Source organism: Zootoca vivipara, chromosome 4, assembly GCF_965207765.1.
Source record: "Zootoca vivipara chromosome 4, rZooViv2.hap1.1, whole genome shotgun sequence".
Lineage (NCBI taxonomy): Eukaryota > Metazoa > Chordata > Lepidosauria > Squamata > Lacertidae > Zootoca > Zootoca vivipara.
Window position 1 is genome coordinate 21,474,807 of NC_142587.1, and position 15,437 is coordinate 21,490,243.

At 41.0% G+C, this 15,437-nt stretch overlaps 1 protein-coding gene across 3 annotated transcripts in view; it reads right to left on the reverse strand.

Annotated features, from left to right (window-relative positions):
• NALCN (sodium leak channel, non-selective) overlaps positions 1–15,437 on the reverse strand; it is a 186,133-nt gene that overhangs the window by 31,413 nt on the left and 139,283 nt on the right. For 2 of the 3 annotated variants that reach the window (XM_088667555.1, XM_088667554.1), the window contains 3 exons: positions 8,232–8,368; positions 6,331–6,472; positions 2,825–2,898 (listed from right to left, as the gene is read on the reverse strand). In XM_088667555.1, the coding sequence (XP_088523681.1) occupies positions 2,825–2,898; positions 6,331–6,472; positions 8,232–8,368 (353 nt within the window). Of the gene's footprint in view, positions 1–2,824; positions 2,899–5,104; positions 5,192–6,330; positions 6,473–8,231; positions 8,369–15,437 lie in introns of all 3 variants that reach the window. The other variant, XM_088667553.1, reaches the window with a different exon arrangement.

Genomic DNA, 15,437 nt, shown 5'->3' on the forward strand with positions numbered 1-15,437 from the left:
TCCATACATATTGTTACAAGTGTTAGCTTTTGCTAAAATATTTAATTTTCAAAGAATTCTTTTCTATTAAGGAAACACTTTTAACTGAAGTTTTCCCCCCTCCCTAAATATTTTTTTGTAAGCAGAAAGTGGTTTAGTAAGATTGTATTGTTAGAATCGCTAGAAGACTAGTACGGTAATACAGCATAGTTTAAGGCAGCAATCCTACCCCTCTGAACTCAATGGCTCCTATTTCTGAGTAGGTGTACCTTTGATAAGTTTTCAGCTATCTGTGTTTTATCCATGTTTGTTTTAATTTATGTGAGCTGCCACGAGTCCCAGTTGTGGGGAAAAGGTGGTATTTAAATAAATTAAAGAATAAAATAATAATCTTGTTGGCATCCACCTGTTTCGGGAGACAATGGAGAAATGCACCTTTGGGGGTGAAGTCAAATTGTTGGAAGGTTACAGAGCCTGCTGTGGTTGTAGAGACAGATATGGGAGAGACATGTTTAGTAACAGCTGGAGCAGATGAAGGTGTCTGATTGCGCTGCTGCAGATTCACCATGGCGTTTCTTTTCTCTGCGCTCCTCCCGGCAGTCATTCCTCCTCTGGTCACTTGTACAGATGCACAACCTAACTGCCAATCTCCCTGCACTGGATTCCCACACCGCGGGTTAATGTTGCTAGCCTCCATGTCACTTTTGCAGACATCTTTGTAACTGTTGGTCTGCCAATGGGCCTGGTGCCTGAAGCCAGCTCCCTTTGGTGATCCTGCCATCTTCCATTCTGTGGACACAACCAAGTCAGCATTGGTGTCACTGAGATAGGAGTGTGAACATGCTGGGAATGTGAGAGCTTGGGAGAGCACATCTTTGTTAGCATTGCATTCTCCCACACCCTTTCAGAGAGGTGAGCCACTGCTGTAGCTGCCTTGCCAATACACTCAGCGTTGATGGAGATGTTGCTGGTTATGGTGGAACCCAGGTAGACAAAGTCATCTCCCACCTCAAGAGTGTGGTCACCAATGCCGATGTGTGGAGTGCTGATGATGTCCTGACCCCAGGATGTTGGTCTTTGTCAGTGGTGATAAGGCTGAACTCCCCACAGGCTTGGGCAAAATGGTTGATGAGTCTCTGTAGAGCTTCCTCGGAGTGCACTGTAAAGGCTGCACCAACTGCAAACAACATCTCTCAGATAAGGACTTGCCACACTTTTGTCTTGGTGTGGAGATGCACCTGTTTGAACAGACCCCCATCGCTCCTTGAATGGAAGTACACACTGTCTTCAGCTGAAGGCATATGAGAGCAACAGGGAGAAGAACATGCCAAATATAGTTGGGGTAAGAACACAGCCCTGTTTCACACCGCTCTTTATAGGGAAGGTGTCCAAGGATGAGCCATCATACTGGATGGTGCCGCACATGTTGTTGAGGAAGGACACAATCATCTTGTGAAGCTTAGGTGGGCATAGAAGCATTGCATTACGCTGTTTTTCATTGTAATGCACTTAACAATGCATTGGATTTCTGAATAACATTCTCATAGCTTTGACACAGTGAAACTATCTGGCTATAAGCTTGTCTGTTAAATGTTTTCAAAGATACATTATCCCTTGGCTGTTAACATCCCGGCGAGCAGAAAAGGTCATTCCATTTTGAAGAATATTTTTAGGACCAGCTGAGCAGCTGTTTGAAATACCATCAGACTGCCAAAACTAAATTTATAATTCCAGCAAGGCAATAATGTAGTTTCCCAAACATCGTTGCAGACAGAACATAGGTGCTTCTTTTTTTTAAAAAAAAGCAGGTAATAACTGAAAACAGAACTTGTATGTAAGATGTGCTGTTCATGTTGAGTACAGTAAAAATGTTAAGAGGAGCATTGTCTAGAACATATTTTTGCTTCTATCTATAGTGGCAAATAAATGAACAGGCACTTTATCTTTTACCTCTCTAATAGCTAGAAATTGTTACAAAATTATGATGATGTTCATTTTCTTCTGAGCACTATATTTTTCAGCAGACTTTGAAATTTGTAAGGGAAGGTATTAAAAATCTGGATCATTATCCCAATTTTTGTTTCTGGGCAAGCATGCCCTTTCCTAGGGGGAGTGGAGAGGGACAGTCCCTAGATGGAGAGGTGTCTAAGGAACTCGATTGTTGTGCTGTGATCTAGAGATTTGTGCATGCCTTCCTCAAGGTCTCTATGGCTTAGATTTGGAGAAAAGGAAAGGCAGAGCAGGCTCATGAAAGGTGGGGAGGTCGCATCATATTCCTAATGATTGCTGGATGTCCAGAGATTAAATTCATCTAATTGACTGATTCCTAATAATAATAATAATAATAATAATAATAATAATAATAATATATTTCCCCAGCCACTCTGGGTGGCTTCCAACAGAAAAATGAAATAAAATAATCAATTAAACATTAAAAGCCTCCCTAAACAGGGCTGCCTTCAGATGTCTTCTAAAAATCTGGTAGCTGTTTTTCTCTTTGACATCTGATGGGAGGGTGTTCCACAGGGTGGGCGCCACCACCGAGAAGGCCCTCCGCCTGGTTCCCTGCAACTTGGCTTCTTCCAACGAGGGAACTGCCAGAAGGCCCTCGGTACTGGACCTCAGTGTCCGGGCAGAACGATGGGGGTGGAGACGCTCCTTCAGGTATACTGGGAGATGTCTGGGAGGGGATTTTAATTGTATCAAAGCTTTTAGGAAATACCAAGATTTTACTTGTTACAGAAAAAGAGTGAGAAAATAATTGGACTGGGAAAACTATTCAAAATGATTCAAATAAATCTGCTACTTGCAAATCAAATTAAGGGAAGCATCAAATTATCATTACCTAAGAATTTTATTGATTGCAGTCTCCTTTTCCAGAAGGTTTCTTGCTCTAATGCTGAAAACGGATTTGCGGAGCTGTGAAACGAAAGGAAAAGCAGCTTTACCAATTAATTGTGTATCTTGTCATGGGCCAGAATACTGATCTATTGAGCAGTTCATTTCATGTCAAATGTGCACAGGCAAGTCCTGCTATGGTGAACAAGGTACCTTTACTTATTTGGAATTTGCACCTCCTATGGAGTCCTCCCTTATAATTTTGGACCAACAGTTTTAGGGATACAGTTATGTGAAAAATAAAGGTATATTGTGAATATCTATCACTTCTCGCAGATTACCCAGATCATTTTAGCTGGCTTAACTGTTTTACATTTCAACACTTGCCTTGCAAAAAAGACTGTACCAGCTTCGTATGCATTATCTGAAAACACAGCAGGCTTTTTAACTGAGACTTTGAATGGCAAAATGCACCTGGATACATACATGCAAATATTTCTTAAGACTTGCATAAGAAAGTTTCATTCTACCTTAGATCAGAAGTTGCAAGGTCTGTTTCTATTTGGTGATATTAGAGCTCTCCTATTTTAAAAATTTGCAATGCACTAAACCCAATTCTACGGCCACAGAATTTAACTTCTACTACTACTACTATTTAAAAAATGATAATGAAAGAAGATCTGCAAAAAATTACCAGGATCATAAAACTGCTTAAAGCAACACAGATGGTTTTTAGTAAAAAGGAAAGGCAAAAACACATCTGCCATGTGGATGGCAAGCCAACTCATCTGACAACAACCCAGATGTTGCAGATGACAAAGACGTTTTCAGAAAATCTCTGTCTGAAAACATCACAATTGAAAGCTAGAATATAAGGATGAAGAATACAAGCTTACTTTAAAATAATGTGAAAAATGCAAATGCATCTGGAGAACATAGTAGTCCATTCAAATCATATTATGGTTTCTGTCCAGACTTGTGGTGTGCATGTAATTCTCCACCAGAGAAGAAGAGGGGTGGCAATATTTGCAGATCCTTCCTCTCTTTAAAGCTGCTCCAAAGAATTGGGAGAACAGCATAGGATTCGTGTGGGGGACTAGAAAGGGAAGGGTCAGATGGTGCCGTGCCCCCCATTTTCCAGTTGGAGCCCTTTTATTTGTATAATGTCTGGATCTAGTCACATGCTTATGTGCCATTTCCATCTACCCTTGAAGAGAGTCATTAAAAATATAAATATCAACACTATCAATACCAGTCTGTTGTTTAGTCATTCATGTCAATATGAGACTGTAGTTTGGTCTGAGCAAAGCTGTGACTTATCACCAGTACACACAACCCAAGCATACAGCTGCTTATGTTGCATCTGGGTTGATATTTTCCTTACCTCAAGCTGGTAATTTAGACAGAATAACCCCAGTGGGGTTGTGCAGAAAACCCCAACTGGGGCAGTATCATTCTGCCCTGACCAGGTCTTCTCCCAAGTAGCACAGGAATTCACAATGGTGGCTGGCATAATGTTAAACTCATGCTCAGAACATGGTTAGCAGTTTGTAGCACATCACTGTATACGATTGGATGGTATAAAGCAGCTCTCACTGGTGTCAGATGCCTTTGGAGTTGTTCAAGAAGTTACTGGTGGATTTGTGAAAACCTTAGCAGGGGCTTCTGCTTTTGTGTGATATGGATCATCTCACCTAATTGTATTCATTCATGTTAGACTGGTTCCACTTGTGAGTGTGACAATGCCAAACTATGCATTGTATTTGGCCAACAGCAGCAATGCACAAGAATGGCAGCCACAAATGGCGCACTGTGTTTTTTTAAAATGGCAACTACTTTTCTCACCCTGCCCTCAAGAATGGGAAAAATGTAATGTCCAGCACGTTTTCGATAAAACCGATGGAAGCTGCTGCAACCATAGATAGCAGCTAAAGTAATGGTTAAGAAAACAAAATGGAAATAATGAAATTGATAGGAGAGGAATGAATGAATTGCCGAGTGAATGCAATTTTAGTGAATGAATAACAAAACAAAAGTAAGGATCATGAATGAAATCAAATGGAGTAATCAGCTGATTTTCCCCTGCCATGTACCATACTAATTCAGACATTATGTTGTACAGTAAATCTTATATACCTATGTATTCATTACACTTATGCTTCTATTATCCATATAATATTACTATTTTTAATGTAATCAGTCACAAACTGGATGACTGAGTGAATGTTTGCTTCGCTTAACTGCTTAAAGCTGTTTATTTATCTTAAATAAACAGGAGGTGAGCTACCTTCCAGCGGTCTTCCAGAAAGGACAACAGCATCCTGATAAGGCTGGAGATCCCTGTAATCATCATGTCAGCTTGCCTGTCATGCAACTTTGGACAGAGTAAAGAGAGAAAGAGGCTTGGCGGACTGAACTAGAGGGAAGAAAACTATGAGAACTTTGGATAAAGAGAAACGTTTGGGCAAAAACGTCTGCAGCACCTCTGTGCATTAATATTGGAGAAAATGAAAAAACTCGTGAGATGTTGGAATAAAGAAAGGGGGCACGATTCTCCAAAAGACCCTAGGGCCATTATAGTTAGAAACCTGCTTTTGCTCAACTCCTAAACAGCTCTTCTTTATAATTTGATAAATTGTAGAGTTTTCTAGGTTCTCTGTTTCACATTAGAGGAAATATAGATAGCATGCACAAAGGAAGCTACAGCTGTCAGCATACTTTTTGTGGTTGGTTTCAGTGTTTTGTGCTTAATTAACATCTCCCATAGCTCATGCTTGTTTCTGTTCTACTGTGCACACAGTCAAATATTCAGTTTTTTTTAAAAAAAAGTTATTTCAAATCTGCGTTAGAGGGGAGAGATTTTGGAGAATATTGGTGCATTTAAACAGGAGGTTGCTATGGTAATGGTAACTATAGAAAGCCAGAATCAGTAGCAAAATGCAACCTAATGTTCTACTCACATGGGCAAATTTCTCACCAAGTATACGAAACCATCTTACACTGACTCAGCCCACACACTGTACCAACTTTGTCTGGCAACAGTTTTCAAAGGCATTCAGCAAAAATCTCTCCCACATCTATCTAACTAGAGACTCAGCTTATGCATGGGGAATCTATGCTGCTTGGCATGGTACTGCAATCACCTAGACAGCATTTGGCCATATGTGCTATTATTCCCCCCCCCCCCCCGTTCTTCAGGTCCTGTATGAAATCAATGTATGGAACATAACTATTTGTTTGAAAAATGTGTTGATGGGAGACTGCTGCATAGGTTGGTATGTGTGGACACAACACCAGCTACCCATCTCTTCCCTACACTGTGATGTAATCATGGAGTTGTTAATATTCAGAATGGTAACAGAGCTCTAAAAGGAAACCCACAAAATTAGCATCAATCAAAAGTTTAGGGTCATAATTACAAAATCTGTCTGTCACGTTGGACCATCAAGGTTCTATGTGCTTGTACAACTTTGGTTTATGATAGATATGGATGACTCATATATTGCTGTTTACCTTCTGGTCAATGTATTTGTTGTCTTCAATTGCCAACCTTTTAGAATGGTCACATGAGGAGGAAGAAGCTGATGGAAGCCTTCTCAGTAAACAAGTTGTGTCTTGCTGCTGTCGATCAATAAATTGCTTCATAAAGCTTTCCCTTAAGAGTAAAAAAAAGGAGAGAGAAGGCTTTGAGGCAAAGCTCCTGATTCACTTTATTTATAATTTGATAGTATCTGAAAAAATCCTGAATAGTCCATATGCTAGTACAAAAGATAAAATGAAAACTATACAAGGCATATTATACACAATGGATTTGATTTGATCACTGAGGTAACATTAATTTTTTATGTAGCTACATGATTGTCTAAAAAAACTTACGTTCTTTTTAATCGTGCTTTCCTTTAAATATTTACCATTTGTTTTGTACTTTACCTCTCTGTCTGATTCTGCTATGTGCTAAATTTCAAGTTTTAAAACCTCTGATATAATCCATAGAAAACATCCTTTCCCAAGAAAAAAACAGACATTTCAGCAGGAATTCAAAGAACACGTTTATAAAAAAAGGGTTTCGTTAGCCCATACTTTGCATCAGCCAAATTCCGGTTTTCAGTTTGCTTGTTACAGCATTTACTTGGCTGGATTTTGTTCTAATGGGACAGAATCATAGCTAACGCCCCCCATTTATTTATTTATTTCAAAAAAATTATATGGTGCTTGATTGTGAAAAACAAATCCCAAAGCGGTTTACAAAATATATTTCAATTGTGTCTGTCCTAACATTCTAATCATATAAAGCAGAATGTTTAAGCCAGTCACAAAGCCATAGCTTAATTGAGGATAAATGTGTTTATATTGTGCAGTGATTACTATAGTATTTGGCAATAGTTTTAAAAGACAATAGAAGTGCAGTTCTAGCTTTCTTGTCAATTGGAAGACTCTTCACTCCTTCGGAAGCAAAACAGATACCCTTTCTAGGTTGGTTCACGGTACAGATAATGCACTGGGTGGGAGTGGGCAAACAAGCAAAAGAAAGGAAGGAAGGAAGGAAGAAAATGAGTACAGTGGTATCTTGGTTTAAGAACAACTTAGTTTATGAACAACTTGGATTGAGAATGCTGCAAATCCGGAAATAGGTGTTTTGGTTTGTGAACTTTGCCTTGGAATAAGAACATGTTTCACTTCCTGTTGAGTGGGTTCCATTTGTAAATTGAGTCCCCCACTGCTATGGGAAAAACACGCTTTGGTTTAAGAACACTTTGGTTTAAGAATGGACTTCTGGAATGGATTAAGTTCATAAACCAAGGTACCACTGTATAGGCAAAATATATGTGTATGTGGTGAAGCTGAGGCTCCAATACTTTGGCCACCTCATGAGTCCTTGGAAAAGACCCTGATGTTGGGAAAGATGGAGGGCACTAGGAGAAGGGGACGACAGAGGACGAGATGGTTGGACAGTGTTCTCGAAGCTACGAACATGAGTTTGACCAAACTGTGGGAGGCAGTGCAAGACAGGAGTGCCTGGCGTGCTATGGTCCATGGGGTCACGAAGAGTCGGACACGACTAAACGACTAAACAACAACAACATGTGTATGTGGTAGGAGAGAGAACCAAAGAAACAAGTTGCATCAGTATGGTTAAAGGGAACAAAATGTGATGTCTGTGATTCAAGTATTAAGTATGTTGCAGCCATTTTATACTTGTTTTTGGTGAAGGGGGGCCTGTTTTGGGGAATTGCATTGGCCCCAAACCACCTGAATTTGGCCTTGTGGAATGGGATCGATTTCACATTTAAAAAACAAACTAACAAACAAAAAAACCACACATTGGAGAAGAGAATCTAAAGCAAACTTCGAACCTATCTTAAAACGCGTTTCACATTGCCAAGCACTTAAAGAGAGCTGTAAAGCAATACTACCTTATTTTGGGGACTGTAAAATCCGAAGGGAGCTTTGAGATTTTTACCATTTGAGGTCTGTTAGGGAATTTTTCAAAGATCCGTAGGCGCAGTGGGAGCTTTTCCTTGGTATCTGCATTCGCCTCACTTTGCTTCAGCTAAATAAAATCACACACACATAAATAAGATTAAATAAACCAGGAACGAAGTCTTGCTCCCCCCCCCCAGAAAGAGCAGCAAATGCAATCAACTGAAGAAACACAAGGTGGCAGTAAAGAACCACAGTTGCAACTTTTGTTTTGACATTTATTTCTTAGCGTTTCCGAACTACATGCACAGTTAAAACTGTAAAAAGTCCTTTTCTTGAAAGATTTAAAATGCAAAGAGTGTTGCAGTAAATATTTGTATTTCCTTTGTGTAGTTTTTCACAGTTCTCTCACACTCTACAAGGAAAACATACTTCCCTCCCTCTTATTAGACCCGTCAGTTGTAGATAAGTGAAATGTTGTATATATCAGTGGTTCCCAATTGTTTTGGCACGATGACCCACAAGTCCAAACTGACTTCATACAGTGACCCATCATTACACTGTCAGGTGGATTTTGGACATTAGGTCTTTACCAGCTGTCAGTTTCTTGCATTTTAACTGCCTATTTTATAACCATTATTTGAGACGCCCAAGCAAAAATTTGCTTAAAGTTTTATTAATGTGGAATTTGTTTAAATATTTATAGCACTTAGAAACTTATTCATAGTTTTATATATGGGAATGTAAGAACAGCTACCATCTGATGGCAGGATAGTGCTTCCCAAGTTATAAAAACATGGTTATTCAAGCAGTGTATAATGAACTACGATTTTAAAACTGCTTTATTTGCAATAAAGTCCGTTCTGGCAACTATCAGTGGAGTGGCCAAGCTTACATATTGCCAACAAAGTAGATCAATGCAGCGCTTGATGGTTGTCTGACAATATAATCTCAGATCATTATTAAGACATAGGGGTAAATATATTATTTCTTATTTCACCCAAGTAAATTTCAACTCACTTTTGGCTTAACTATTCACTAATCCTGGTGGCAGATTTGGCGATGGTTTGCCACAAGGTGCCTTTGGCGCCTGCCCATCAGGAGTGAGCTGTAATATACAAGCATCTTGTGGAGAACTGTTCACGGCCCACTTCTGGCCCACAGGTTGAAAAACACTGGTGTGTATCACATACTTAGCCAATGAGAAAAGATATTGTCTGACTGCACAATATAGGTGCTTAGCAAACCATATTTTCTTCTTTGTATGCCTCCTCCACAAGAGGTCTGAAGGGTGGCAACATAAGAACAGGTCTATTCTGTGGTGGCTCCCTGCTTGTGGAATGCTATCCCCAGGGAAGCTTGCCTGGGCACCTTTGTTACATATCTTTAGGCACCAGGGAAAAACACCCCTCTTCTCCAAGTCCTTTAGCTAATTAAACCATCAGTTCAATTTAACAATCAGCTAATTTTTAAAAAACAGACTTTTAAACTGGAGGGTATTTTGTTTGTTTGTTGTTATTATGGGATGTTGTGTTTTTATATTGTAAACTTCCCTGTGATCTTTGGGTGCAGGGCAGTTTAATAATAATAATAATAATAATAATAATAATAATAATAATAGGACTAAATTAGGTTTGTCTCCAAAGATAGTCCTCATGTACAGAGAAGTCACTAAATTCTTAGCAGACCAAGCAATCTAGCATTGGAATTCCTTGCTGATCCTTAGGGAAATCCCACTCCCTGCTAATAAACTTGAAGGCAATATAGGTGGCTCAGAAGTTCAACATCTGCCACTCAAGGACAAATTAATTGCTATACCAGCTAATCCTGGAGTGTATTTGGGGAATAAAATGGAGTTGGAAGGAGGTAAAAGACAAAACAGCACATGCAGAAGAAGACTAGAAAGAAGAGTGGGTCCTTTGCTATTAGGTTAGTAAACCACTAAGCAGGTTCCTCAGACAATACTACTGAAATGCTTCCAAACAGGTCCCTAGACAATCTTGCTCAGAAGTCAAAAGAAAGGGTAATCCACCCTTGGCACCATTCACATAATAAAAATTACCATAGAAATACCCCCCCAAAGTAGGGGCTCTATGGCTTGACTTTTGAAAAACAGGGAGTCTGCAGTACTTAGTAAGTGGGAACCACTGCTCTATGGGCATTGATGGGGAAAATCCTTCCTTAAACAAGCACTGGTGGCTGGTGGCAAATACCGGTAGCTAGAGACACACCCCATGTGTCTGGACATCGGTTGGAAAGAAATGGTTTGGCAGAATGCAGCTAATAAAGGAGAGGGAAGTCTTAGCACACACCCCAGGCTAGATGCAGAAGCTATCTTCTTTGGGGACAACAACTGGCTATTTAAAAACATAGTCCTTTATTGTGGTAATGATTGCTCACTTCCCCACACTCACCATGTATATTTGTAAATAAAAACAGGTCTCCCAGAAACACCCCAAGGTTACAGCAACCCCACCTCAGAAGGAAACCTAACCTAGCCAAAGGCTGCGCCCTAAAACTTTCAATCACTTGGGAAAGTGGGGGAGCCACTGAACTATATACGGTACAGTGGAACCTCGGTTTATGAACACCTCGGTTTATGAATTTTCGGTTTATGAACACCGTGGACCCATCTGGAACGGATTAATTCATTTTCCATTACTTTCAATGGGAAAGTTTGCTTCAGTTTATGAACGCTTCAGTTTATGAACAGACTTCCGGAACCAATTACACCCATGTTTCAGTTTATGAACGCTTCAGTTTAAGTACTCCGCGGACCCGTCTGGAACGGATTAATCCACTTTCCATTACTTTCAATGGGAAAGTTCGCTTCAGTTTATGAACGCTTCAGTTTAAGTACTCTGCGGACCGTCTGGAACGGATTAATCCACTTTCCATTACTTTCAATGGAAAAGTTCGCTGCAGTTTATGAACGCTTCAGTTTATGAACAGACTTCCGGAACCAATTGTGTTCATAAACCGAGGTACCACTGTAATTAGATTTCAGCACAATCACCAGGACATCTGATGGAGAACATCTAATCACAGATAAGGGCCTGAGGGTGTCTGAAGGGCAGCCACTTGCTCCCACTCTCAGCGTCCAATGTGGAAGGATAATGACCTCCGAATAGCTATTGCTGCTGCAAACAAAGGGCCCAATGCACCAAAAACACTTTTGAGTTTGAGTATAAACAAAGAGTGCAGATTAATGATAGTGTAGCGAGCTGGGGGAAAGGAGTCCTTTAAGGGCATTGCAAGGGCCACAATTATGTTCAACCTTATCTTTGCTAATGAATTCCGAGGACGGAAGCAGCATAGTAATGAGAACGGCTTGATAATAGATTGGGGGATGCTGCAAATACCTGCGAGAATCAAAACCAGAGTGGTGGTTTGAAGATCATAAAGCAGCGGCGGCAAAAAGGTTCTTTTAACCCAAAAACTGCACAGTAGTATTTGGGTGGTGGGGGAAGGGAAGACACCTGCCATGCGCTGAAGGAAGGAACATGACTTGAAAGGAGCTGGGGAAACCCGTACAGTTGAGGTGGAAGTGTGGGGCAGGGAGACAGGCTTAGCAAAGAGGTGTTGCCAAAAGGCAAATACAAGGTAAGTTTGCACCACTTAACATTCATATTGTAGGAGCAGCCCAACAGCTCTGCGGTCCTTGGCAACACGGTAGGACATAGAAACAATTTGCAATGGCGGCAGCTGGACACAGGGAACCAAAATGGCTAGTAGCTCCACGTGCCCAAGGGAGCTTTGGACGTTTTTTTGTCTTGAATAGGAGTCCAGCAGATTACACTGGAAGGCCGAGAAAAATGTGAAAAGCAGGTATTTGTAGTATGGCTGATGAGGGCTGCTGCTCAGAGAGTCGAAAATCTTAGTGGACATACTGAAGCCCTTTGCGCATATAGCTGAAGGGGCTGTTTGGATTGGGCCGTCGACTTCTGAATGCCACTTTAAGGCACAGAAACATGGGATTAAGTGTACTGGGGAGTTAGGACTGTAAATCATGGACATACAAAGAATGAGCCTGAGGGAAAAACAGAATGTAGAATTGTGCATCATTAGAGTAGTGCAGAACTATGCAGACTGGGTATATAGTTGAAGAGGTGCTTTTGAATGCTAATATAAAGATGGCTTCTGAAAGAAGGTGAGAGTGAGAGATAGCTGCACGCTAAAAGTTAACAAGTCATGGCTAAACCTAGAATAAATGGCTCATTTTGGGGGGCTTTCTTCCCACTACTTGATGATGATGATGATGATGATGAATCACACAGCCACTGTGGCAGCCTAAGAGATGGGGCAATCTTGTCCTTCATAGAAATGTGATACTACAAAGTGTCTGAATGAGAGCCACTGTTAAGAAGACATCCCAAACGGCAGCATAATAGAAAGGCGTTGACAGATTTTCATATGAGCAAAAAAGAGAGAGAAAAATTAATGCTCATTTTGGAGCCTGGTAGCTAAAGAGAGGAGCACAGGCAAGGCACCTTGTGGAAAAGAACATAGTGATTAATAACATGTTAAAAAGTATTCTAAACTCAAAGCCATTCTGCAGTACATCTCAACTTCTGCCGTGCTGAGATAATGCTACCTACTGGGCAAAGCAAGGCATTTAACTTCACTTAGTGACGCCGAACACGTTTTGGGGTAATATTTCCTCTGCATGACACACACCTTCTTCAACCTCCGCATTGTTCCATTTATAGAAAATGCTCTACTGTTCTACCCTCCCAGCCCACAATGGCACCTGAAGCAAACTGACCCCAATTCTCTCTCTCTCTCTCTCTCTCTCTCTCTCTGTCATCTATCATCTATCATCTATCATTTCCTCTCACCAATAATTTCTCCCTTTGCACTCCATGTATACTCTAAATGAGTTGACGTCTAGTGTTTCAATGCCCTTATGTATGTGTCTAATTTGAGGGAGTTCAGTTTAGAAACAACCCTGTATCTCAGGATGCGCTTAACAAGGGAAAAAATAGCAACAGGTGCCTCAGGAACTTTGGCTAGTGGGAGAGGGATATGAATACCCTGGATCAGGGTGGTCAGCAACATTTGATACCCTTCCCCTTTAGCCATCATGCTGCCTTCCCAAATCAAGGTATGCAAGGTGCTGGACTTTGGGAAGGAGGCACGAGGCTTCTGACATATTTCTCCCGCCTCCTTCCCAAAGCCTAGTTAGTGCTTTCCCAGTTCTGGGAAGAAGATGGGAGGGTTCCAGGACCCTGCCAGAGCCTTGTGCCTCCTTCCTAAAGCCCAGTGCATCACTTAACTGGCTTTGGGAAGGCAGTGTGAGGGCTGGGGGGAGCTCTTAAATTTGGCATCACTTCCCCACCCCCTGGGTTCCAGGTTCAAGTACTCTTGCGGCCCCCTTGATCTGAGAGATAATGACACTGCAATTTAAGAAGGATGTTGACAATTTGGAATGTGTGCAGAGGAGGGTGACCAAGATGATCAAAGGGTCTGGAAACTTAAGCCTTATGAGGAGCGCTTGAAGGAGCTGGATTTGTTTAGCCTGGAAAAGAGGAGACTGAGAGGAGATATGATAGCCATCTTCAAATATCTTAAGGGCTGTCACATGGAAGAGGGAGCATGTCAAAGTGCAAGTAGATAAATAGGTACCACTCCGGTGGGAAGGTAAATGGCATTTCCATGTGCTGCTCTGGTTTCGCCAGAAGCGGCTTAGTCATGCTGGCCACATGACCCGGAAAAACTGTGGACAAACGTCGGCTCCCTCGGCCAGTAAAGCAAGATGAGCGCCGCAACCCCAGAGTCGTTCGTGACTGGACTTAACTGTCAGGGGTCCTTTACCTTTATGCACCTATGCATGAAATACTCACTGCAACCCTAGATACAATTTTGTTTTTTACTCACTAGGGATTAAGAGATTGCTTCTGTAAAGCTTTGCAATCCTAAAAAATGCTACACACCTCACCGTTTATTTAACTAGTCTAAGGACCGCTACAATGGTGTGAACTTTGTAATCTTCATACTTCATAACCTGTATGAGAGAGGATTTTATGAGATTACTGCATTGTGGGTAGCTATATTTGAATGTGCCACAGTGGCTTCCTTAACTAAACCTGATACCTTTCAGTCTTGCCAGTTGTTAAAACACACATACACACACTATTTGCAAGGATCAAATATATAATGGAAAGTTGTCGTCGCCCCCCCCCTCCTTTGGCACGTTCTTTTCTGGGTATTTCCTATCTGAAACTGTTTGAAGTATAGTCTCCAAATAGCCATGCTTGGTAGCAGCTATGTGATTATGTTTAAAAATACACCCAAGAAACATACTCACTGCTATAGAAGAAATATTATATAAAAAGATGAGGTTATCCCAAAGTCATTCACCTCAGGATACATTACAATGAATGAATTGCAACCGAGAATGAGATCCGTATGCAGCACAACCTCTGGACCCTTCCTGCAAATGTACCTTGAAACTTCTGCAAAATCTCCCAAGGATAAATAAACTTATTATTACCTAGTTTCAGGCATTTTAATGCTATGTGCTGGTGAAAGAGAGCACTAGGAGGGAAAAAAAGATGAAAAAGCAAACACACATTCCAAATTGCAGCATTGCAAGACCATTCTACTTTCTCAGTGCAGCATCAGATGACCAAGTAGCAACAGAAGAAGCATAAGCAACTAACACACCCACTTTTGCTGTATCCTGTATAATGTGGCAAATGGGAATTTGAGCATCTCAATGCAGGGGCAACACACAAGGACCAGATGTGTATAGAGCAAACTCCTACCACTTTGGGATATATGGAAACATTATCCCTCCCTTCCCACATTTCACAACTTGAATGAAAAGAAGAAACAGGAGTCATGAGTGTCTGCCTTGTTTACGTTTGTTTGTAACACCAGAAACCACCCATATGTAGATACTGCGTGAGGAAGCCAATTGGGTTGCAGTAACCAGAAGAAATTTGACGCTCTAATGTTTCAGTTCGGCCTCTCCTCAGCAATTCAACATGATTGGTGGCAACGGATGAAAGTCTCCAGCTGATGTGTTAATAGATTAGCAAGTCAGAGATACCAAAATGAGAATTAATTGAACAGATCTCTTGGCAAATTGGGAGGGGGTGGTTATAAAGTGCCGGTGTGCTGCCTGCTGATGGCAGACCCTGAAAAGTGCCTTTACCATACAAATATGTAGCCTTCACAGAAGCTCATCTCGGTGT